This window comes from Penaeus vannamei, chromosome 20 (genome assembly GCF_042767895.1).
Source record: "Penaeus vannamei isolate JL-2024 chromosome 20, ASM4276789v1, whole genome shotgun sequence".
NCBI lineage: Eukaryota > Metazoa > Arthropoda > Malacostraca > Decapoda > Penaeidae > Penaeus > Penaeus vannamei.
Window position 1 is genome coordinate 17,831,173 of NC_091568.1, and position 23,381 is coordinate 17,854,553.

At 46.7% G+C, this 23,381-nt stretch overlaps 2 protein-coding genes across 2 annotated transcripts; both read left to right on the plus strand.

Moving 5' to 3' along the window:
- The first annotated feature begins 894 nt into the window (after window positions 1-894).
- Window positions 895-18,975, plus strand: LOC138865329 (coagulation factor XIII B chain-like). Its single transcript, XM_070135673.1, has 6 exons — window positions 895-1,072; window positions 14,945-14,999; window positions 15,524-15,684; window positions 17,728-17,782; window positions 18,337-18,546; window positions 18,720-18,975. Exons 2-6 carry the CDS (start codon window positions 14,947-14,949, stop codon window positions 18,973-18,975), a joined length of 735 nt encoding a protein of 244 aa, XP_069991774.1. The 5' UTR covers window positions 895-1,072; window positions 14,945-14,946.
- Window positions 18,976-18,994: 19 nt separating this feature from the next.
- Window positions 18,995-22,610, plus strand: LOC138865154 (wnt inhibitory factor 1-like). Its single transcript, XM_070134533.1, has 3 exons — window positions 18,995-19,119; window positions 19,672-19,962; window positions 22,307-22,610. Exons 1-3 carry the CDS (start codon window positions 18,995-18,997, stop codon window positions 22,608-22,610), a joined length of 720 nt encoding a protein of 239 aa, XP_069990634.1.
- Window positions 22,611-23,381: the final 771 nt, after the last annotated feature.

Below are 23,381 nucleotides of genomic sequence, written 5' to 3' on the forward strand. Positions count from 1 at the left end.
CACACACACACACACATATATATATATATATATATATATATATATATATATATATATATATGTGTGTGTGTGTGTGTGTGTGTGTGTGTGTGTGTGTGTGTGTGTGTGTATATATATATATATATATATATATATATATATATATATATATATATATATATATATATATATATATATATATCACCCTTTTCTAAGGAACTTCGACATGGTAAACAGTTGCATTATTACTGGACGTGCAAATAGACAGCAGAAAGGTTCAGCTTTGAGTTTCAATTGTTTTCCGAAGGACCCCGAGAGAAGAAAGCTTTGGCTATCAATCGTAAGAACTTTGACCTTACACCTGGGAGTGACGTAAGAGTTTGTGCCAATGGTAAGTACGATAGCTTTTCTATAAAGATATTCTAAAATTTAAACGGTTGTTATATCTACATAACTTTCTAGGGAATGTATTTCCCAGTGGTTAGGCCTAGGCCTAGGCGGTGGTAGATGTGGGTGACTGGTTACTATTGAGTGTCTTCTTTCACTTTCGGTTAAGTTTCAGTTAATTTGATTTAAAAAATTTCCCTGAACAAAGGGCGTAAGACATTAAATGGGAACAAAATGAAGATAGTAAATCTAATGACTGATACACTGCCCTCTCAACAACTTCTGGAAATTTGCTTAAATCTTTTCAAGGTATCATGATGAGTATTGCCTGGGAATGTAAATTTAACCTTTTACAAAGTCTGGCTATAACGTTGGAAAAGTATTGATAAAACCCTTGTTTTGAGCAACTTTTCGAAAAAAAAAAAAAAAAAAAACAGGCCCAAAAGGCGAAGAGGGAGCAACAAAAGAATTTCACAAGTTCAGGAGAATTTATAAGCAGTATTGAGTACTTGTACCTTTCCAGAGATTTGTAGGCCTTTGATTCTTTTTGTATAAACACCGCTCGCCGCCACCACTCGCCGCCACCGCTCGCCGCCACCCGAGAGAACACCAATCCTTGGGGCGTCGCCGTCAGGAACGCACATCCTGGGAAGCTTTGAGAGAGAGGCCGAGGCAAAGAGGCATCTTCCCCCGGCTGAGGCTGTAGGTTAGTGCTGGAAGAGGGAAAATGACCTGTGTTGGTGTTGAAGGAGGGGAAATGACCTGTGTTGGTGTTGAAGGAGGGGAAATGACCTGTGTTGGTGTTGAAGGAGGAGGAAATGACCTGTGTTGGTGTTGAGGAAGGGGAAAATGACCTGTGTTGGTGTTGAAGGAGGGGAATGACCTGTGTTGGTGGTGGAGGGGGAAATGACCTGTGTTGGTGTTGAAGGAGGGGGGACTGACTTGTGTTGGTGTTGAAGGAGGGGAAAATGACCTGTGTTGGTGTTGAAGGAGGGGAAATGACCTGTGTTGGTGTTGAAGGAGGGGAAATGACCTGTGTTGGTGTTGAAGGAGGAGGAAATGACCTGTGTTGGTGTTGAAGAAGGGGAAAATGACCTGTGTTGGTGTTGAAGGAGGGGAATGACCTGTGTTGGTGTTGAAGGAGGGGAATGACCTGTGTTGGTGTTGAAGGAGGGGAATGACCTGTGTTGGTGTTGAAGGAGGAGGAAATGACCTGTGTTGGTGTTGAAGAAGGGGAAAATGACCTGTGTTGGTGTTGAAGGAGGGGAATGACCTGTGTTGGTGTTGAAGGAGGGGAATGACCTGTGTTGGTGGTGGAGGGGGAAATGACCTGTGTTGGTGTTGAAGGAGGGGAATGACCTGTGTTGGTGTTGAAGGAGGGGAAAATGACCTGTGTTGGTGTTGAAGGAGGGGAAATGACCTGTGTTGGTGTTGAAGGAGGGGAAATGACCTGTGTTGGTGTTGAAGGAGGGGGAAATGACCTGTGTTGTTGAAGGAGGGGAATGACCTGTGTTGGTGTTGAAGGAGGGGAATGACCTGTGTTGGTGTTGAAGGAGGGGAAAATGACCTGTGTTGGTGTTGAAGGAGGGGAAATGATCTGTGTTGGTGTTGAAGGAGGGGAAATTACCTGTGTTGGTGTTGAAGGAGGAGGAAATGACCTGTGTTGGTGTTGAAGAAGGGGAAAATGACCTGTGTTGGTGTTGAAGGAGGGGAATGACCTGTGTTGGTGTTGAAGGAGGGGAATGACCTGTGTTGGTGGTGGAGGGGGAAATGACCTGTGTTGGTGTTGAAGGAGGGGAATGACTTGTGTTGGTGTTGAAGGAGGGGAAAATGACCTGTGTTGGTGTTGAAGAAGGGGAAATGACCTGTGTTGGTGTTGAAGGAGGGGAAATTACCTGTGTTGGTGTTGAAGGAGGGGGAAATGACCTGTGTTGGTGTTGAAGGAGGGGAAAATTATCTGTGTTGGTGTTGGAGGAGAAAATGACCTATGTTGTTGTTGAAGGAGGGGAAATGCCTGTGTTGGTGTTGAAGGAGGGGGAAATGACCTGTATTGGTGTTGAAGGAGGGGAATGACCTGTGTTGGTGTTGAAGGAGGGGAATGACCTGTGTTGGTGGTGAAGGAGGGGGAAATGACCTGTGTCGGTGTTGAAGGAGGGGAAAATGACCTGTGTTGGTGTTGAAGGAGGGGAATGACCTGTGTTGGTGGTGAAGGAGGGGAAAATGACCTGTGTTGGTGTTGAAGGAGGGGAAATGACCTGTGTTGGTGTTGAAGGAGGGGAAATGACCTGTGCTGGTGTTGAAGGAGGGGAATGACCTGTGTTGGTGTTGAAGGAGGGGGAAATTATCTGTGTTGGTGTTGAAAGAGTGGAAAATAACCTGTGTTGGTGTTGAAGGAGGGGAAAATGACCTGTGTTGGTGTTGAAGGAGGGGAAAATGACCTGTGTTGGTGTTGAAGGAGGGGAAAATGACCTGTGTTGGTGTTGAAGGAGGGGATATGACCTGTGTTGGTGTTAAAGGAGGGGAAATGATCTGTGTTGGTGTTGAAGGAGGGGAAAATGACCTGTGTTGGTGTTGAAGGAGGGGGAAATTACTTGTGTTGGTGTTGAAGGAGGAGAAATGATCTGTGTTGGTGTTGAAGGAGGGGGAAATTACCTGTGTTGGTGTTAAAGGAGGGGAAAATGACCTGTGTTGGTGTTGAAGGAGGGGAAAATGACCTATGTTGGTGTTGAAGGAGGGGAAATGATGTGTGTTGGTGTTGAAGGAGGAGAAATTATCTGTGTTGGTGTTGAAGGAGGGGAAAATTACCTGTGTTGGTGTTGAAAGAGGGGAAATGATCTGTGTTGGTGTTGAAGGAGGGGAAATGACCTGTGTTGGTGTTGAAGGAGGGGAAAATGACCTGTGTTGGTGTTGAAGGAGGAGAAATTATCTGTGTTGGTGTTGAAGGAGGGGAAAATTACCTTTGTTGGTGTTGAAAGAGGGGAAATGATCTGTGTTGGTGTTGAACGAGAGGAAATGATCTGTGTTGGTGTTGAAGGAGGGGAAAATGACCTGTGTTGCTGTTGAAGGAGGGGAAATGATCTGTGTTGGTGTTGAAGGAGGGGAAAATGACCTGTTGGGGTTGAAGGAGGAGAAATTATCTGTGTTGGTGTTGAAGGAGGGGAAAATTACCTGTGTTGGTGTTGAAGGAGTGGAAATTATCTGTGTTGGTGTTAAAGGAGGGGAAATGATCTGTGTTGGTGTTGAAGGAGGGGTAAATTATCTGTGTTGGTGTTGAAGGAGGGGAAATCTCTGTTGGTGTTGAAGGAGAGGAAAATGGCCTGTGTTGGTGTTAAAGGAGGGGAAATTATCTGTGTTGGTGTTGAAGGATGGGAAAATGACCTGTGTTGGTGTTCAAGGAGGGGAAAATGACCTGTGTTGGTGTTGAAGGAGGGGAAATGATCTGTGTTGGTGTTGAAGGAGGGAAAATGATCTGTGTTGTTGAAGGAGGGGAAAATTACCTGTGTTGGTGCTGAAGGAGGGGAAATTTTCTGTGTTGGTGTTGAAGTAGGGGAAATTATCTATGTTGGTGTTGAAGGAGGAGAAAATGACCTGTGTTGGTGTTGAAGGAGGAGAATTATCTATGTTGGTGTTGAAGGAGGGGAAAATGATCTGTGTTGGTGTTGAAGGAGGGGAAAATCTGTGTTGGTGTTGAAGGAGGGGAAAATTACCTGTGTTGGTGTTGAAGGAGGGGAAAATGACCTGTGTTGGTGTTGAAGGAGGGGAAAATGACCTGTGTTGGTGTTGAAGGAGGGGAAAATGACCTCTGTTGGTGTTGAAGGAGGGAAAATGATCTGTGTTGGTGTTGAAGGAGGAGAAATTATCTGTTGGTGTTGAAGGAAGGGAAAAGGACCTGTGTTGGTGTTGAAGGAGGGGAAATTATCTGTGTTGGTGTTGAAGGAGGGGAAATTATCTGTGTTGGTGTTAAAGGAGGGGAAAATGACCTGTGTTGGTGTTGAAGGAGGGGAAATAATCTGTGTTGATATTGAAGGAGGGAAAATTATCTGTGTTGGTGTTGAAGGAGGAGAATTATCTATGTTGGTGTTGAAGGAGGGGAAAATGATCTGTGTTGGAGTTGAAGGAGGAGAATTATCTATGTTGGTGTTGAAGGAGGGGAAAATGATCTGTGTTGGTGTTGAAGGAGGGGAAAGATCTGTGTTGGTGTTGAAGGAGGGGAAATGATCTGTGTTGGTGTTGAAGGAGGGGAAAATGACCTGTGTTGGTGTTGAAGGAGGGGAAATGATCTGTGTTGGTGTTGAAGGAGGGGAAAATGACCTGTTGGTGTTGAAGGAGGAGAAATTATCTGTGTTGGTGTTGAAGGAGGGGAAATTATCTGTGTTGGTGTTGAAGGAGGGGAATGACCTGTGGTGGTGTTGAAGGAGGGGGAAATGATCTGTATTGGTGTTGAAGGAGGAAAAATTATCTGTGTTGGTGTTGAAGGACGGGAAAATGACCTGTGTTGGTGTTGAAGGAGGGGAAAATGACCTGTGTTGGTGTTGAAGGAGGGGAAATTATCTATGTTGGTGTTGAAGGACGGGAAATTATCTATGTTGGTGTTGAAGGAGGGGAAAATTATCTATGTTGGTGTTGAAGGAGGGGAAATGATCTGTGTTGGTGTTGAAGGAGGGGAAAATCTGTGTTGGTGTTGAAGGAGGGGAAAATGACCTGTGTTGGTGTTGAAGGAGGGGAAAATGACCTGTGTTGGTGTTGAAAGAGGGGAAAATGACCTGTGTTGGTGTTGAAGGAGGGGAAAATCTGTGTTGGTGTTGAAGGAGGGGAAAATGACCTGTGTTGGTGTTGAAGGAGGGGAAATTATCTGTGTCGGTGTTGAAGGATGGGAAAATGACCTGTGTTGGCGTTGAAGGAGGGGAAAATGACCTGTGTTGGTGTTGAAGGAGGATATAATGATCTGTGTTGGTATTGAAGGAGGGAAAATGATCTGTGTTTGTGTTGAAGGAGGGGAAAATGACCTCTGTTGGTGTTGAAGGAGGGGAAAATGACCTGTGTTGATGTTGAAGGAGGGGAAATTATCTGTGTTGGTGTTGAAGGAGGGGAAATTATCTGTGTTGGTGTTAAAGGAAGGGAAAATGACCTGTGTTGGTGTTGAAGGAGGGGAAATTATCTGTGCTGGTGTTAAAGGAAGGGAAAATGACCTGTGTTGCTGTTGAAGGAGGGGAAATGATCTGTGTTGGTGTTGAAGGAGGGGGAAATTATCTGTGTTGGTGTTGAAGGAGGGGAAAATGACCTGTTGGGGTTGGAGGAGAAATTATCTGTGTTGGTGTTGAAGGAGGGGAAATTATCTGTGTTGGTGTTGGAGGAGGGGAAATGACCTGTGTTGGTGTTGAAGGAGGGGAAATGATCCGTGTTGGTGTTGAAGGAGGGAAAATTATCTGTGTTGGTGTTGAAGGAGGGGAAATGACCTGTGTTGGTGTTGAAGGAGGGGAAATTATCTATGTTGGTGTTGAAGGAGGGGAAATTATCTGTGTTGGTGTTGAAGGAGGAGAAATGATCTGTGTTGGTGTTGGAGGAGGGGAAAATTATCTGTGTTGGTGTTGAAGGATGGGAAAATGACCCGTGTTGGTGTTGAAGGAGGGGAAATTATCTGTGTTGGTGTTGAAGGAGGGGAAATTATGTGTGTTGGTGTTGAAGGAGGGGAAATTATCTGTGTTGGTGTTGAAGGAGGGGAAAATGACCTGTTGGGGTTGGAGGAGAAATTATCTGTGTAGGTGTTGAAGGAGGGGAAATTATCTGTGTTGGTGTTGAAGGAGGGGAAAATGACCTGTGTTGGTGTTGAAGGAGGGGAAATTATCTGTGTTGGTGTTGAAGGAGGGGAAATGATCTGTGTTGGTGTTGAAGGAGGGGGAAATTATCTGTGTTGGTGTTGAAGGAGGGGAAACTCTGTGTTGGTGTTGAAGGAGGGGAAATTATCTGTGTTGGTGTTGAAGGAGGGTAAATGATCTGTGTTGGTGCTGAAGGAGGGGGAAATGACCTGTGTTGGTGTTGGAGGGGAAATTATCTGTGTTGGTGTTGAAGGAGGGGAAAATGGTGTGTTGGTGTTGAAGGAGGGGAAACTCTGTGTTGGTGTTGAAGGAGGGTAAATGATCTGTGTTGGTGCTGAAGGAGGGGAAAATTACCTGTGTTGGTGTTGAAAGATGGGAAAATGACCTGTGTTGATGTTGAAGGAGGGGAAATGATCTGTATTGGTGTTGAAGGAGGAAAAATTATCTGTGTTGGTGTTGAAGGAGGGGAAATGACCTGTGTTGGTGTTGAAGGAGGGGAAATGATCTGTGTTGGTGTTGAAGGAGGAGAAATTATCTGTGTTGCTGTTGAAGGAGGGGAAATGATCTGTGTTGGTGTTGAAGGAGGGGAAATGATCTGTGTTGGTGTTGAAGGAGGGGGAAATGATCTGTGTTGGTGTTGAAGGAGGGGAAATTATCTGTGTTGGTGTTGAAGGAGGAGAAATTATCTGTGTTGGTGTTCAAGGAGGGTTAATGATCTGTGTTGGTGTTGAAGGAAGGGAAATGATCTGTGTTGGTGTTGAAGGAGGGGGAAATTATCTGTGTTGGTGTTGAAGGAGGGGAAAATGACCTGTTGAGGTTGAAGGAGGGGAAATTATCTATGTTGGTGTTGAAGGAGGGGAAATTATCTATGTTGGTGTTGAAGGAGGGGAAATTATCTATGTTGGTGTTGAAGGAGGGGAAATTATCTATGTTGGTGTTGAAGGAGGGGAAATTATCTGTGTTGGTGTTGAAGGAGGGGAAAATGACCTGTGTTGGTGTTGAAGGAGGGGAAAATGACCTGTGTTGGTGTTGAAGGAGGGGAAATTATCTGTGTTGGTGTTGAAGGAGGGGAAATTATCTGTGTTGGTGTTGAAGGAGGAGAAATGATCTGTGTTGGTGTTGGAGGAGGGGAAAATTATCTGTGTTGGTGTTGAAGGAGGAGAAATTGTCTGTTTTGGTGTTGAAGGAGGGGGAAATGACCTGAGTTGGTGTTGAAGGAGGGGAATGACCTGTGTTGGTGTTGAAGGAGGGGAAAATTACCTGTGTTGGTGTTGAAGAAGGGGAAATGACCTGTGTTGGTGTTGAAGGAGGGGAAATGACCTGTGTTGGTGTTGAAGGAGGGGCAAATTATCTGTGTTGGGGTTGAAGGAGGGGAAATGATCTGTGTTGGTGTTGAAGCAGGGTAAATGATCTGTGTTGGTGTTGAAGGAGGGGATATGACCTGTGTTGGTGTTGAAGGAGGGGAAAATGACCTGAGTTGGTGTTGAAGGAGGAGAAATTATCTGTGTTGGTGTTGAAGCAGGGGAAATGACCTGAGTTGGTGTTGAAGGAGGGGAAATTATCTATGTTGGTGTTGAAGGAAGGGAAAATGATCTGGGTTGGTGTTGAAAGAGGGGGAAATCTGTGTTGGTGTTGAAGCAGGGTAAATGATCTGTGTTGGTGTTGAAGGAGGGGATATGACCTGTGTTGGTGTTGAAGGAGGGGATATGACCTGTGTTGGTGTTGAAGGAGGGGGAAATGACCTGTGTTGGTGTTGAAGGAGGGGATATGACCTGTGTTGGTGTTGAAGGAGGGGATATGACCTGTGTTGGTGTTGAAGGAGGGGAAAGTGATGTGTTGGTGTTGAAGGAGGGGATATGACCTGTGTTGGTGTTGAAGGAGGGGGAAATGACCTGTGTTGGTGTTGAAGGAGGGGAAATGACCTGTGTTGGTGTTGAAGGAGGGGGAAATTATCTGTGTTGGTGTTGAAGGAGGGGAAAATCTGTGTTGGTGTTGAAGGATGGGAAAATGACCTGTGTTGGTGTTGAAGGAGGGGAAAATGACCTGTGTTGGTGTTGAAGTAGGGGAAATGATCTGTATTGGTGTTGAAGGAGGGGAAATGATCTGTGTTGGTGTTGTAGGAGGGGAAAATGACCTGTGTTGGTGTTGAAGGAGGGGAAAATGACCTGTGTTGGTGCTGAAGGAGGAGAAATTATCTGTGTTGGTGTTGAAGGAGGGGAAATGACCTGAGTTGGTGTTGAAGGAGGGGAAATTATCTATGTTGGTGTTGAAAGAGGGTAAATGATCTTTGTTGATGTTGGAGGAGGGGAAATGATCTGTGTTGGTGTTGAAGGAAGGGAAAATGATCTGGGTTGGTGTTGAAAGAGGGGGAAATCTGTGTTGGTGTTGAAGCAGGGTAAATGATCTGTGTTGGTGTTGAAGGAGGGGATATGACCTGTGTTGGTGTTGAAGGAGGGGGAAATGACCTGTGTTGGTGTTGAAGGAGGGGATATGACCTGTGTTGGTGTTGAAGGAGGGGATATGACCTGTGTTGGTGTTGAAGGAGGGGATATGACCTGTGTTGGTGTTGAAGGAGGGGAAAGTGATGTGTTGGTGTTGAAGGAGGGGATATGACCTGTGTTGGTGTTGAAGGAGGGGGAAATGACCTGTGTTGGTGTTGAAGGAGGGGATATGACCTGTGTTGGTGTTGAAGGAGGGGATATGACCTGTGTTTGTATTGAAGGAGGGGAAAATGACCTGTGTTGGTGTTGAAGGAGGGGAAAATGACCTGTGTTGGTGTTGAAGGAGGGGGATTTGACCTGTGTTGGTGTTAAAGGAGGGGGAAATGACCTGTGTTGGTGTTGAAGGAGGGGATATGACCTGTGTTGGTGTTGAAGGAGGGGAAAATGACCTGTGTTGGTGTTGAAGGAGGGGATATTATCTATGTTGGTGTTGAAGGAGGGGAAATTATCTGTGTTGGTGTTAAAGGAGGGGAAATGATCTGTGTTGGTGTTGAAGGAGGGGAAAATGACCTGTGTTGGTGTTGAAGGAGGGGAAAATGACCTGTGTTGGTGTTGAAGGAGGGGATATGACCTGCGTTGGTGTTGAAGGAGGGGATATGATCTGATAGGGTGAGTAAGGGGAATGTAATAGTGCTAGGAGGAAAATTGTCTGTTAGTATGTGGATGGAAAATCATCCGTTAGTATGAGAAAAATAATTACCTGTATTAGTGTTAGAAATGTAAATGATCTAGGCTAGAGAGGAAAATTATCTACTGTTAGGGTAAGGAACAGAAATGAAGGCGGGTGTACAATGAAAATATGAATATTAATGACATGTCTCACCAATTTTAATTCAGGATAAACTATACTTTTGAAATTTCTTCGTTTACTATATTTATTTTTTCTCGTCGCTTGGCGGGTTATACTTTGATGCTTTGCCGATAAGTTACAGGTCTTGGCTCAAAAATGCAAAGTTATTTTAAGGATTCAAAGATATATTGTGTGATGCATTTCGTTCTTATTCGATTTCGTGCTTCATCGATGCATTTTGTTCTCCGTCGATGAAAATAGTTCTTCAGTGATGCATTTAGTTCTTCAGTGATGCATTTATATGTATATATATATATATATATATATATATATATATATATATATATATATATATATATATATATATATATATATATATATATATATATATATATATATATATATATATATATATATATATATATATATATATACATATATATGTATATATATATATATATATATATATATATATATATATATATATATATATATATATATATATATATATATATATATATATATATATATCTGTCCATCTCTCTTTCTCTAAATATATATATCTACCTCTCTCTCTCTCTCTCTCTCTCTCTCTCTCTCTCTCTCTCTCTCTCTCTCTCTCTCTCTCTCTCTCTCTCTCTCTCTCTCTCTCTCTCTCTCTCTCTCTCTCTCTCTCACTCTCTCTCTCTCTCTCTCTCTCTCTCTCTCTCTCTCTCTCTCTCACTCTCACTCTCTCTCTCTCTCTCTCTCTCTCTCTCTCTCTCTCTCTTAGTTTGTATATATCCACACACACACACACACATCTCCTTCGCAACCAAACCCATTTTCTTTCCAACCTCTTTTCTTTCAACCCCGTTTCCAAATCCAACATTGCTTTCTTTCCAGTCCCGTTTTCTTTCCAACTTCCTTTATCTCTTCAACCCCGTTTTCTTTCTAGCCCCGTTTTCTTTCCAACTTCCTTTTTCTCTTCAATCCCATTTTCTTTCTAGTCCCGTTTTCTTTCTAACGTCCCTTTTCTCTTCAACCCCGTTTTCTCTTTAGTCACGTTTTCTTTCCAACTTCCTTTTTCTCTACAACCCCGTTTTCTTTCCAACTTCCTTTCTCTTTAACCCCGTTTTCTTTCTAGCCCCGTTTTCTTTCCAGCTTCTTTTTTCTCTTCAACCCCGTTTTCTTTCCAACTTCCTTTTTCTCTTCAACCCCGTTTTCTCTCTAGCCCCATTTTCTTTCCAACTTCCTTTTTCTCTTCAACCCCATTTTGTCTTTAGTCCCGTTTTCTTTCCAACTTCCTTTTTCTCTTCAACCCCGTTTTCTTTCCAACTTCCTTTATCTCTTCAGCCCCGTTTTCTTTCCAGTTTCCTTTATCTCTTCAACCCCGTTTTCTTTCTAGCCCCGTTTTCTTTCCAACTTCCTTTTTCTCTTCAACCCCGTTTTCTTTCCAACTTCCTTTATCTCTTCAACCCCGTTTTCTTTCTAGCCCCGTTTTCTTTCCAACTTCCTTTTTCTCTTCAACCCCGTTTTGTCTTTAGTCCCGTTTTCTTTCCAACTTCCTTTTTCTCTTCAACCCCATTTTCTTTCCAACTTCCTTTTTCTCTTCAACCCTGTTTTCTTTCCAACTTCCTTTATCTCTTCAACCCCGTTTTCTTTCTAGCCCCGTTTTCTTTCCAACTTCCTTTTTCTCTTCAACCCTGTTTTCTTTCCAACTTCCTTTATCTCTTCAACCCCGTTTTCTTTCCAACTTCTTTTTTCTCTTCAACCCCGTTTTCTTTCCAACTTCCTTTATCTCTTCAACCCCGTTTTCTTTCTAGCCCCGTTTTCTTTCCAACTTCTTTTTTCTCTTCAACCCCGTTTTCTTTCCAACTTCCTTTATCTCTTCAACCCCGTTTTCTTTCTAGCCCCGTTTTCTTTCCAACTTCCTTTTTCTCTTCAACCCCGTTTTCTTTCCAACTTCCTTTATCTCTTCAACCCCGTTTTCTTTCTAGCCCCGTTTTCTTTCCAACTTCCTTTTTCTCTTCAACCCCGTTTTCTTTCCAACTTCCTTTTTCTCTTCAACCCCGTTTTCTTTCCAACTTCCTTTTTCTCTTCAACCCCGTTTTCTTTCTAGCCCCGTTTTCTTTCCAACTTCCTTTTTCTCTTCAACCCCGTTTTGTCTTTAGTCCCGTTTTCTTTCCAACTTCCTTTTTCTCTTCAACCCCGTTTTCTTTCCAACTTCCTTTTTCTCTTCAACCCCGTTTTGTCTTTAGTCCCGTTTTCTTTCCAACTTCCTTTTTCTCTTCAACCCCGTTTTCTTTCCAACTTCCTTTATCTCTTCAACCCCGTTTTCTTTCTAGCCCCGTTTTCTTTCCAACTTCCTTTATCTCTTCAACCCCGTTTTCTTTCCAACTTCCTTTATCTCTTCAACCCCGTTTTCTTTCCAACTTCTTTTTTCTCTTCAACCCCGTTTTCTTTCCAACTTCCTTTATCTCTTCAACCCCGTTTTCTTTCTGGCCCCGTTTTCTTTCCAACTTCTTTTTTCTCTTTAACCCCGTTTTCTTTCCATCTTCCTTTATCTCTTCAACCCCGTTTTCTTTCTAGCCCCATTTTCTTTCCAACTTCCTTTTTCTCTTCAACCCCGTTTTCTTTCCAACTTCCTTTATCTCTTCAACCCCGTTTTGTCTTTACTCCCGTTTTCTTTCCAACTTCCTTGTTCTCTTCAACCCCGTTTTCTTTCCAACTTCCTTTATCTCTTCAACCCTGTTTTCTTTCCAACTTCCTTTTTTTCTTCAACCCCGTTTTCTTTCTAGCCCCGTTTTCTTTCCAACTTCCTTTTTCTCTTCAACCCCGTTTTGTCTTTAGTCCCGTTTTCTTTCCAACTTCCTTTTTCTCTTCAACCCCGTTTTCTTTCCAACTTCCTTTTTCTCTTCAACCCCGTTTTGTCTTTAGTCCCGTTTTCTTTCCAACTTCCTTTTTCTCTTCAACCCCGTTTTCTCTTTAGTCCCGTTTTCTTTCCAACTTCCTTTTTCTCTTCAACCCTGTTTTCTTTCCAACTTCCTTTATCTCTTCAACCCCATTTTCTTTCTAGCCCCTTTTTCTTTCCAACTTCCTTTTTCTCTTCAACCCCGTTTTCTCTTTAGTCCCGTTTTCTTTCCGACTTCCTTTATCTCTTCAACCCCGTTTTCTTTCCAACTTCCTTTTTCTCTTCAACCCCATTTTCTTTCCAACTTCCTTTTTCTCTTCAACCCCGTTTTCTTTCCAACTTCCTTTTTCTCTTCAACCCCGTTTTCTTTCCAACTTCCTTTTTCTCTTCAACCCCGTTTTCTTTCTGGCCTTTTTTCTTTCCAAATTCCTTTTTCTCTTCAACCCGTTTTCTCTCCAACTTCCTTTATCTCTTCAATCCCGTTTTCTTTCCAACTTCCTTTTTCTCTTCAACCCCGTTTTCTTTCTGACTTCCTTTTTCTCTTCAACCCCGTTTTCTCTTTAGTCCCGTTTTCTTTCCGACTTCCTTTTTCTCTTCAACCCGTTTTCTCTCCAACTTCCTTTATCTCTTCAATCCCGTTTTCTTTCCAACTTCCTTTTTCTCTTCAACCCCGTTTTCTCTTTAGTCCCGTTTTCTTTCCGACTTCCTTTTTCTCTTCAACCCGTTTTCTCTCCAACTTCCTTTATCTCTTCAATCCCGTTTTCTTTCCAACTTCCTTTATCTCTTCAACCCCGTTTTCTCTTTAGTCCCGTTTTCTTTCCGACTTCCTTTTTCTCTTCAACCCCGTTTTCTTTCCAACTTCCTTTATCTCTTCAACCCCATTTTGTCTTTAGTCCCGTTTTCTTTCCGACTTCCTTTTTCTCTTCAACCCGTTTTCTCTCCAACTTCCTTTATCTCTTCAATCCCGTTTTCTTTCCAACTTCCTTTATCTCTTCAACCCCGTTTTCTCTTTAGTCCCGTTTTCTTTCCGACTTCCTTTTTCTCTTCAACCCGTTTTCTCTCCAACTTCCTTTATCTCTTCAATCCCGTTTTCTTTCTGGCCCTTTTTCTTTCCAAATTCCTTTTTCTCTTCTACCCGTTTTCTTTCCAACTTCCTTTATCTCTTCAACCCCGTTTTCTTTCTGGCCCTTTTTCTTTCCAAATTCCTTTTTCTCTTCAACCCCGTTTTCTTTCCAACTTTCTTTTTCTCTTCAACCCGTTTTCTCTCCAACTTCCTTTATCTCTTCAACCCCGTTTTCTTTCTGGCCCCGTTTTCTTTCCAAATTCCTTTTTCTCTTCAACCCCGTTTTCTTTCCAAATTCCTTTTTCTCTTCAACCCCGTTTTCTTTCCAACTTCCTTTATCTCTTCAACCCCGTTTTCTTTCTGGCCCTTTTTCCTTCCAACTTCCTTTTTCTCTTCAACCCTGTTTTCTTTCCAACTTCCTTTTTCTCTTCAACCCCGTTTTCTCTTTAGTCCCGTTTTCTTTCCAACTTCCTTTTTCTCTTCAACCCCGTTTTCTTTCCAACTTCCTTTTTCTCTTCAAACCCATTTTCTTTCTAGCCCCGTTTTCTTTCCAACTTCCTTTTTCTCTTCAACCCCGTTTTCTTTCCAACCTCCTTTTTCTCTTCAACCCTGTTTTCTTTCCAGTTTCCTTTATCTCTTCAACCCCGTTTTCTTTCTAGCCCCGTTTTCTTTCCAACTTCCTTTTTCTCTTCAACCCTGTTTTCTTTCCACCTTCCTTTATCTCTTCAACCCTGTTTTCTTTCCAACTTCCTTTATCTCTTCAACCCCGTTTTCTTTCTAGCCCCGTTTTCTTTCCAACTTCCTTTATCTCTTCAACCCGGTTTTCTTTCTAGCCCCGTTTTCTTTCCAACTTCCTTTTTCTCTTTAGTCCCGTTTTCTTTCCAACTTCCTTTTTCTCTTCAACCCCGTTTTGTCTTTAGTCCCGTTTTCTTTCCAACTTCCTTTTTCTCTTCAACCCCGTTTTCTTTCCAACTTCCTTTTTCTCTTCAACCCCGTTTTCTTTCCAACTTCCTTTTTCTCTTCAACCCCGTTTTCTTTCCAACTTCCTTTATCTCTTCAACCCCGTTTTCTTTCCAACTTCCTTTTTCTCTTCAACCCCGTTTTTTTTCCAACTTCCTTTTTCTCTACAACCCCGTTTTCTTTCCAACTTCCTTTATCTCTTCAACCCCGTTTTCTTTCCAACTTCCTTTTTCTCTTCAACCCCGTTTTCTTTCTAGCCCCGTTTTCTTTCCAGTATCCTTTATCTCTTCAACCCCGTTTTCTTTCTAGCCCCGTTTTCTTTCCAACTTCCTTTTTCTCTTCAACCCCGTTTTCTTTCCAACTTCCTTTTTCTCTTCAACCCCGTTTTCTTTCCAACTTCCTTTTTCTCTTCAACCCCGTTTTCTTTCCAACTTCCTTTATCTCTTCAACCCCGTTTTCTTTCCAACTTCCTTTTTCTCTTCAATCCCGTTTTCTTTCCAACTTCCTTTATCTCTTCAACCCCGTTTTCTCTTTAGTCCCGTTTTCTTTCCACAGAGATGAAATGTCCTCGTGTGCTTGACCTGGAGCACGGGGTTCTGGACGCCACAAGGTCTTTATCAAATAGATATGATTTTAAAAAGAATAGATAGATATATATGTAAATTAATGTATAATAGATAAGTTAACAAATAGATGAATAGATAGATTAGTAAATAGTTAAACAGATTAATAATTAAAGAGATAAATTAGTAGATATATAGAGACAGGTGATTAAATAGACAGATAGATATAAAAATAGATAAATAGATATATAGATTAATCAATTAAAGTGAGGTTGCTTTTGTTGTTGGTTGGGTTGTATTATCTTTATTAGTAATGGTAATTCATGTTGTTTTCGTTGTAGATTTTGATATATTTATTTCTTAAGGTTACCGTTACCTATTATTGTTACTTTTATATAATCATGTTTCTTGTTATATCTAGTTGTTTATTCTATGTGCATATTTTTTTTCTAAATCATAAATGCTATCAGACTGATATTGGACTGATATATATGCTGCCCGTCTTTAACCTGAATCATTAACCCATTTCTCACCCTTTTCTCGCCCTTTTATCACCCTTACAACACGGCAGCGAGGACCAGTTGTATATAGTGTGCGACCCCGGGTACAGGGTGCAGGGGATGCACGGGGAGGTGGGTGACTCAGGTGCCAGGGTGAAGGTCGTCTGCCACAATGGCGCCTGGATGATTATGGAGGCTGACACCTTCATCCCGGGTCGCTGCATCAAGGAGGGTGAGTCAGGTTGATTGAGCAAGTCAGGGTGAGTCAGGAGGATGAGCGAGTCAAGGAGAGACAGAAGGGAGGATGAGGCTGGGGGATGAATGAGTCAGGGAGATTATGGGAGTTACTAATAAGGCGTACCATATGCGTACGCCTGTTGTTGGTACCGGATGTTTGTACCAGGCAGCTTGTTCTGAATATACACCACGCTGTCCGCCGCGCTGGGTCGTGAGAGGTCAGAAGAGACCCGACCTAAGGGCGACCCAGCTGGACCCGGTCTCACTACTTCGCTCGCTACTCTCGGGGTCAGAACAAACGCCTGGCTCGCCCCGACCATCCCGACAACCCGTGGAGCTGACCGACAAGATACCTGCCTCGCTACCACTAAAATCGTAACTAACACCTTTAATAAAGTGGATTGTGTGTTTCTCTGACCCTGTCATTCAGTATAGTGGCTCTTTATAACTGAATTAGAGACTATTATAGAGATACAGGATGGAGGATGAGTCATGGTGAGTCTGGAGGATGGATGAGTCAGGGAGAGACAGGAGGGAGTATGAGTCATGGTGAGACTGGAGGATGGATGAGTCAGGGAGAGACAGGAGGGAGGATGGATGAGTCAGGGAGAGACAGGAGGGAGGATGAGTCAGGGTGAAACTGGAGGGAGGATGAGTCAGGGAGAGACAGGATGGAGTATGAGTCATGGTGAGACTGGAGGATGGATGAGTCAGGGAGAGACAGGAGGGAGGATGGATGAGTCAGGGAGAGACAGGAGGGAGGATGGATGAGTCAGGGAGAGACAGGAGGGAGGATGGATGAGTCAAGGAGAGACAGGAGGGAGGATGGATGAGTCAGGGAGAGACAGGAGGGAGGATGGATGAGTCAGGGAGAGACAGGAGGGAGGATGGATGAGTCAGGGAGAGACAGGAGGGAGGATGGATGAGTCAGGGAGAGACAGGAGGGAGGATGGATGAGTCAGGGAGAGACAGGAGGGAGGATGGATGAGTCAGGGAGAGACAGGAGGGAGGATGGATGAGTCAGGGAGAGACAGGAGGGAGGATGGATGAGTCAGGGAGAGACAGGAGGGAGGATGGATGAGTCAGGGAGAGACAGGAGGGAGGATGAGTCAGGGAGAGACAGGAGGGAGGATGGATGAGTCAGGGAGAGACAGGAGGGAGGATGGATGAGTCAGGGAGAGACAGGATGGAGGATGGATGAGTCAGGGAGAGACAGGAGGGAGGATGAGTCAGGGAGAGACAGGAGGGAGGATGGATGAGTCAGGGAGAGACAGGAGGGAGGATGGATGAGGCAGGGAGAGACAGGATGGAGGATGGATGAGTCAGGGAGAGACAGGATGGAGGATGGATGAGTCAGGGAGAGACAGGAGGGAGGATGAGTCAGGGAGAGACAGGAGGGAGTATGAGTCATGGTGAGACTGGAGGATGGATGAGTCAGGGAGAGACAGGAGGGAGGATGGATGAGTCAGGGAGAGACAGGAGGGAGGATGGATGAGTCAGGGAGAGACAGGAGGGAGGATGAGTCAGGGTGAAACTGGAGGATGGATGAGTCAGGGAGAGACAGGATGGAGTATGAGTCATGGTGAGACTGGAAGATGGATGAGTCAAGGAAAGACAGGGGGGAGGGTGAGTCTGGAGAGTGAATGAGTCAGGGTGAGTCTAGAGGATGGATAAGTCAGGGAGAGACAGGAGGGAGGAGGGATGAGTCAGGGAGAGACAGGAGGGAGGATGACTTAGGGTGAGACAGGAGGATGGATAAGGTGAGTCTAGAGGATGGACGAGCCAGGAAGGCGGATGAGTCAGGGTGATTTAGGGAAGGTGGATGAGTCAGAAGAATAGATGAGTCAGACGGGTGGATAAATCAGGATGAGTCCGAGAGGGAGGATGCGTCGGGGTCAGTCTCTTGCCTTCATGATTATTTCATTCGATTTTATCTTTCCTCGTGTGATTCTCTGTCCATCTGCTCTGTGCCAAATATTAATACTCGAGAACCGTACCAAATTATTTTTCCTTGTTTATCAATGGAAATTTCTCTCAGGCAACGATTGTCTTCCGCCTCCACACGTCAGCAATGGCACCATTCTCTTAGTAAAGTAAGTAATCGTCCCTTCTTTGTGTCAGTCAAATGCCTGGGATATTTAATTTTGTTGTTCTGTATTTTGTCTTCGGATATTTAGTTCTATCTCAATTTGTCTCTCTTTCTCTTTCTCTCTTTCTTTCTCTCTTTCTTTCTATCTTCTCTCTCTCTCTCTCTCTCTTTCTTTCTTTCTTTCTTTCTTTCTTTCTCTCTCTCTCTCTCTCTCTCTCTCTCTCTCTCTCTCTCTCTCTCTCTCTCTCTCTCTCTCTCTCTCTCTCTCTCTCTCTCTCTCTCTCTCTCTCTCTCTCTCTCTAAAGAAAGAAGAGTATTATAGGTATTTAAAGTACTAAAAGTAGTAGCATTATTATAATTTTTATGTCATAAAATAATTAATTAAGAATTAAGTACTAAAGGTACTATAGGTAAAGCATTCAAAGTACTGAAAGTATTATAAGTATGAGAATGTTTAAAGTATTTAAAACTGTAAGGATTAAAAGTATCAAATGCAAAGTATTAAACGTCTTAAAAGCACGCAAGGTTTACATTAGCCCTCCCTCTCCTCTGCCCCAGCGAGACCCATGGGAGCCTCGTCTGCAACGAAGGATACACCACCACTCCAGGCACCCCCATCACGGACGCCGTCTGTGTCGATGGCGCGTGGAAATTCCCTCAGGCCGACGGCGGTTGCGTGAAGCAGGAAGAGGAGGACAGCGAAATCATGAGTGGCCCGTGTTTCGACGCCCCGGTGCCGACTCTGATCAACGGAGAAATTTCCTCGAGGTGCGGGTCACTGACGTTGCTGTGCTGTGGTGATGAGGATCGTGGTGATAATGATGATAATGAAGAGGAAGAGGAGGAAGATGATGATGATGATGACCATGATAGAATTTTTTGATAGTAGCCGAAAACTAGCTTCCATTAACCTCTTCTCGTCTCTTCCTGCGCCACTTCAGGAACGACGGCTTGGACGGCTTGTGCTCCGAGGGCTACACCTTCCCCTCGGGTGCCAACACGAGTGCCTACGAATGCCAAGACAACGCCTGGACCCTCCCGGCCCTCGACATGCCCGGCTGCACAGTGCCCGTGTGCCGTCGCCCGTGCCAGAACGGTGGCACTTGCGCCAGGCCGGGTGAGTGCCAGTGCCTTCCCGGTTACGAGGGAGAGGTGTGTGAGACGGAGCAGACGCCTGCTGGGACTCCTCGGTTGTGAAGGGTGATCCTTGCCTAAAATGCTTGGGACACCGGTTGGCGCGGACTCCACTGAAGTCGCCGGGCCCGAGGGAGGCCCTCCTTGGGATGAGCTCTGCGCCGCCTCGCTCCCCACGGCCCCGCCCAGCGCCGTGCTGGAGACGAGGTGAGACGTGCGCGCGCGCGTGTGTGTGTGTCATACACACACATATATAGGTAGATAGACATAGACATATAGATAAAAAAGATATATGAATGTTGATTTGGATTTAGATATAGTCATAAATAGATATATAGATATTGTTATAGATAGATATACAGATAGTTATATAGATATTGTGATAGAAAAATAAACCATCATCCTCATATCACGGATAGTTCATCTTACTGGAAAGCAAGATGAACAGAGAAACGTGCATTCTGAGCCTCGGGATGTTGCGGTAGAGGCCTCTCCTTTCCGCCCCGATTTATCCCCACCGTCCAGATCCCGGTACTCCGACTGTAAAGGTACAGGCCGGGCGCGAACTGGCACCTTGCGAGAGCAAATCCAGTAGTTCTTCCACTGAGCTTTTGCCCCTCTCTGCACTGCGGCGGCGATTCCATCCCGGGACCGCGAGGCTCGGAATCCGACGCCTTGCCCGCTGCACCGTCGCGGCAATCACACAGGCAGGCAAGGTCAGCAGCCGTTTAAAGCACTAAGCGGCGTGCGTCCCCGCAGGAGCGGCATGGTCGTGGCCAAGAGCAAAGAGCAGCTGTTCTTCCCGTCCGGCGCCAGCGAGGCCGACATGGGCTGCGTGAAGGGCGAATGTCAGGCGGTCGAGGCGGACTCCGGAGGGCGGGAGGCGGGCTGCACGTCGCCCTGGGAGTGCCGGAAGCCCTGCCTCAACGGCGGCGCCTGCCAGCCGAACGGAACCTGCTACTGCCGGAAGGACTTCAAGGGAGAGCGCTGCGAAACACGCGAGTGCGCCTACCCGCTCCTTATGGTGTATAACGCTGCGCTTCTGTTCAGGTACTCTCGCTGTTTCTCTCTATATCTATCTATCAGTATCTGTCTATCTCTGTTCCCCCCAACTCACTCACTCTCTCTCTCTCTCTCTCTCTCTCTCTCTCTCTCTCCCTCTCTCTCTCTCTCTCTCTCTCTCTCTCTCTCTCTCTCTCTCTCTCTCTCTCTCTCTCTCTCTCTCTCTCTCTCTCTCTCTCTCTCTCTCTCTCTCTCTCTCTCTCTCTCTCTCTCTCTCTCTCTCTCTCTCTCTCTCTCTCTCTTTCTCTCTCATTATTGTTATTATTGTTAAAGCTGTTTTTGTTCTTTTGTTCTTTTTATTATCTTAATCATAAGTAATACTAATATTACTCCTCCCTTTCCCTGCCCTTCCCTCTCTTTCCATCTCTCCCTCTTCTTCTCCCTCTCCCATCTTCCTTTCCTCCTCCCCCTCACTCACTGTTTCTTCTAATCCCCTCCCCTCATCCTCTCCTTCTTTCCCTTTCCTGCCTCCCCTCTCCTCCCTCTCCCACCTTCCACTCCCCTTCCTCTCCCTCCCTCCCCCTCCCTTCTTCCTCCCTTTCCTTCCCCCTCCTCGCTCCCCTTCCTACCCCTTCCCTCGCTCCCTTACCCCACACATCTTCCTACCCTCCCTCCCCTTCCTTCCTCCATTCCCCTCCCTCTCCCTCCTTCCCTTCCTCCCTCCCCCTCCCCTTCCTACCTCTCCCTTCCTCCCCTTCTTCCCCTCCCCTCCCCTCACTCCCTTATCCCCCCTCCTCTTTCTCCCCTCCCTCTTCCTTCCTCCATTCCCCTCCCTCCTTCCCTACCCCGCGCTCCCTTACCCCCACTCCTTCCTTCCTTCCCCTACCTCCTTCCCTCCCCTCCTTAACCCCTTTTTCCCCCTCGTTCCCCTTCCTCCTTTCCTCCCCCTCCCTCTCTTACCCCCCTTCTTCTTCTTCCCCTCGCCCGCCCTCTCTTTCCCCCTCCCTCCCTTTCCTCCTCTTCCTCCTTTCCTCCTCCTCGCTTCCTCCCCTCCCTCCCCCTCCTCTTCCTCCCCTCCCTCCCCCTCTTCCTCCCCTCCCTCCCCCTCCTCTTCCTCCCCTCCCTCCCCCTCCTCTTCCTCCCCTCCCTCCCCCTCCTCTTCCTCCCCTCCCTCCCCCTCCTCTTCCTCCCCTCCCTCCCCCTCCTCTTCCTCCCCTCCCTCCCCCTCCTCTTCCTCCCTCCCTCCCCTCCCTCCCCCTCCTCTTCCTCCCCTCCCTCCCCCGCCTCTTCCTCCCCTCCCTCCCCCTCCTCTTCCTCCCCTCCCTCCCCCTCCTCTTCCTCCCCTCCCTCCCCCGCCTCTTCCTCCCCTCCCTCCCCCTCCTCTTCCTCCCCTCCCTCCCCCTCCTCTTCCTCCCCTCCCTCCCCCTCCTCTTCTTCCCCTCCCTCCCCCTCCTCTTCCTCCCCTCCCTCCCCCTCCTCTTCCTCCCCTCCCTCCCCCGCCTCTTCCTCCCCTCCCTCCCCCGCCTCTTCCTCCCCTCCCCCCTCCTCCTTCTCCTCCCCTCCCTCCCCCTCCTCTTCTTCCCCTCCCTCCCCCTCCTCTTCCTCCCCTCCCTCCCCCTCCTCTTCCTCCCCTCCCTCCCCCTCCTCTTCCTCCCCTCCCTCCCCCTCCTCTTCCTCCCCTCACTCCCCTCCCTCCCCCTCCTCTTCCTCCCCTCCCTCCCCCGCCTCTTCCTCCCCTCCCTCCCCCTCCTCTTCCTCCCCTCCCTCCCCCTCCTCTTCCTCCCCTCCCTCCCCTCCCTCCCCCTCCTCTTCCTCCCCTCCCTCCCCTCCCTCCCCCTCCTCTTCCTCCCCTCCCTCCCCCGCCTCTTCCTCCCCTCCCTCCCCCTCCTCTTCCTCCCCTCCCTCCCCCTCCTCTTCCTCCCCTCCCTCCCCTCCCTCCCCCTCCTCTTCCTCCCCTCCCTCCCCCGCCTCTTCCTCCCCTCCCTCCCCCTCCTCTTCCTCCCCTCCCTCCCCCTCCTCTTCCTCCCCTCCCTCCCCTCCCTCCCCCTCCTCTTCCTCCCCTCCCTCCCCCTCCTCTTCCTCCCCTCCCTCCCCGCCTCTTCCTCCCCTCCCTCCCCCTCCTCTTCCTCCCCTCCCTCCCCCTCCTCTTCCTCCCCTCCCTCCCCCTCCTCTTCCTCCCCTCCCTCCCCCTCCTCTTCCTCCCCTCCCTCCCCCTCCTCTTCCTCCCCTCCCTCCCCTCTCTCCCCCTCCTCTTCCTCCCCTCCCTCCCCCTCCTCTTCCTCCCCTCCCTCCCCTCTCTCCCCCTTCTCCTCTACCCCTCCCCCCTCCTCCTCTTCCTCCCCTCCCTCCCCCTCCTCTCCCTCCCCTCCCTCCCCCTCCCTCCGCTCGCCAGCCCCGGGCACGCCACCGTCAAGTGCCGTGAGGGCTTCGCCTTCGGGACGGGCGAGACGGAGCTCAACCTCACGTGCTCGAGCGGCGCGTGGCAGCTCCCCGACGCGTTCCGGGACGAGCAGGGGCGGCAGATGAAGTCCCTTTCGTGCGAGGCCAGGTGTGAGCCCCCCTGTCAGCACGGCGGCCACTGTGTGACCTCTGACCTCTGCTGGTGCTCAGAGGGGTTTGTCGGACCGCGTTGCGAAGTGGTCAAGTGCCGACAGCCGCCGCCGCTGGTTAAGAATGCCATCATGAGTTATGAGTAGGTTGTGTTGTTTTTTGGGAGTGTGTCTGTGTGGGGGAGGGTGGTGCTGTGTGTGTGTGTGTGGGGGGGGGGGGGCCTAATTGTGGGGGTGTGGGTATGTGTGCCATTGTCTGTGTGTGTGTGTGTGTGTGTGCATATGTGCTTGTGTTTTGGGGGGTATGTTTGTGCCTGTGGAAAATAGCACATAGGGTTTACTTTGACGCTGACGGCACCCACGAACTGGCCGGGCGGCCTGGCAAGAATTATGTCAAAAAGTGAATGGACAATTTTATTGCGAAATTGGTGAGGAGTAGCTACGACCACGAAATTCGTGCACTACTGGACGAGCGGTGAATATGGTCGATCGTTTTGGTCTTTTCAGTTTTAAAAAAGGATGGAAAATAATTATTTTAATGGCTATATTTTCATTGAACAATCATTAAAATAACCCTGTGGATGGGAAGAGTGGGTGATTATGTTTATGTATGAATGATTTCCAAGTGAGAGTCAAGCCAAAAGCCTATATTTTTCAGCTTGAAGGAATTAATAAACCTACTTTTATTGATACCCCCATGCACTCAATAAATGAATGAAAGGTATTTTATTTAATGTGTAGGATACCAGGCCAACAAGACTTTATGAAGTCAAAAGCGCCTGAAAAGCCATTGAAACTTTAATGTTGTTAGATATTGTACAATATGTAAACGAACATGTGTTATTCTAAAAATAGCCCGGCCTGGTATCCTACACATTAAATAAAATACCTTTCATTCATTCATTGAGTCCATGGAGG

Bases quoted from the DNA above. Each gene is read 5' to 3' on its own strand.
- LOC138865154 (XM_070134533.1), top strand. From the start codon at position 18,995: ATGCTTGGGACACCGGTTGGCGCGGACTCCACTGAAGTCGCCGGGCCC. The intron at 19,120-19,671 runs GTGAGACGTGCG...GCGTCCCCGCAG, and splicing joins AGCGCCGTGCTGGAGACGAG to GAGCGGCATGGTCGTGGCCA. The intron at 19,963-22,306 runs GTACTCTCGCTG...TCCGCTCGCCAG, and splicing joins AACGCTGCGCTTCTGTTCAG to CCCCGGGCACGCCACCGTCA.
- LOC138865329 (XM_070135673.1), top strand. From the start codon at position 14,947: ATGAAATGTCCTCGTGTGCTTGACCTGGAGCACGGGGTTCTGGACGCC. The intron at 17,783-18,336 runs GTAAGTAATCGT...CCTCTGCCCCAG, and splicing joins GGCACCATTCTCTTAGTAAA to CGAGACCCATGGGAGCCTCG. The intron at 18,547-18,719 runs GTGCGGGTCACT...GCGCCACTTCAG, and splicing joins AACGGAGAAATTTCCTCGAG to GAACGACGGCTTGGACGGCT.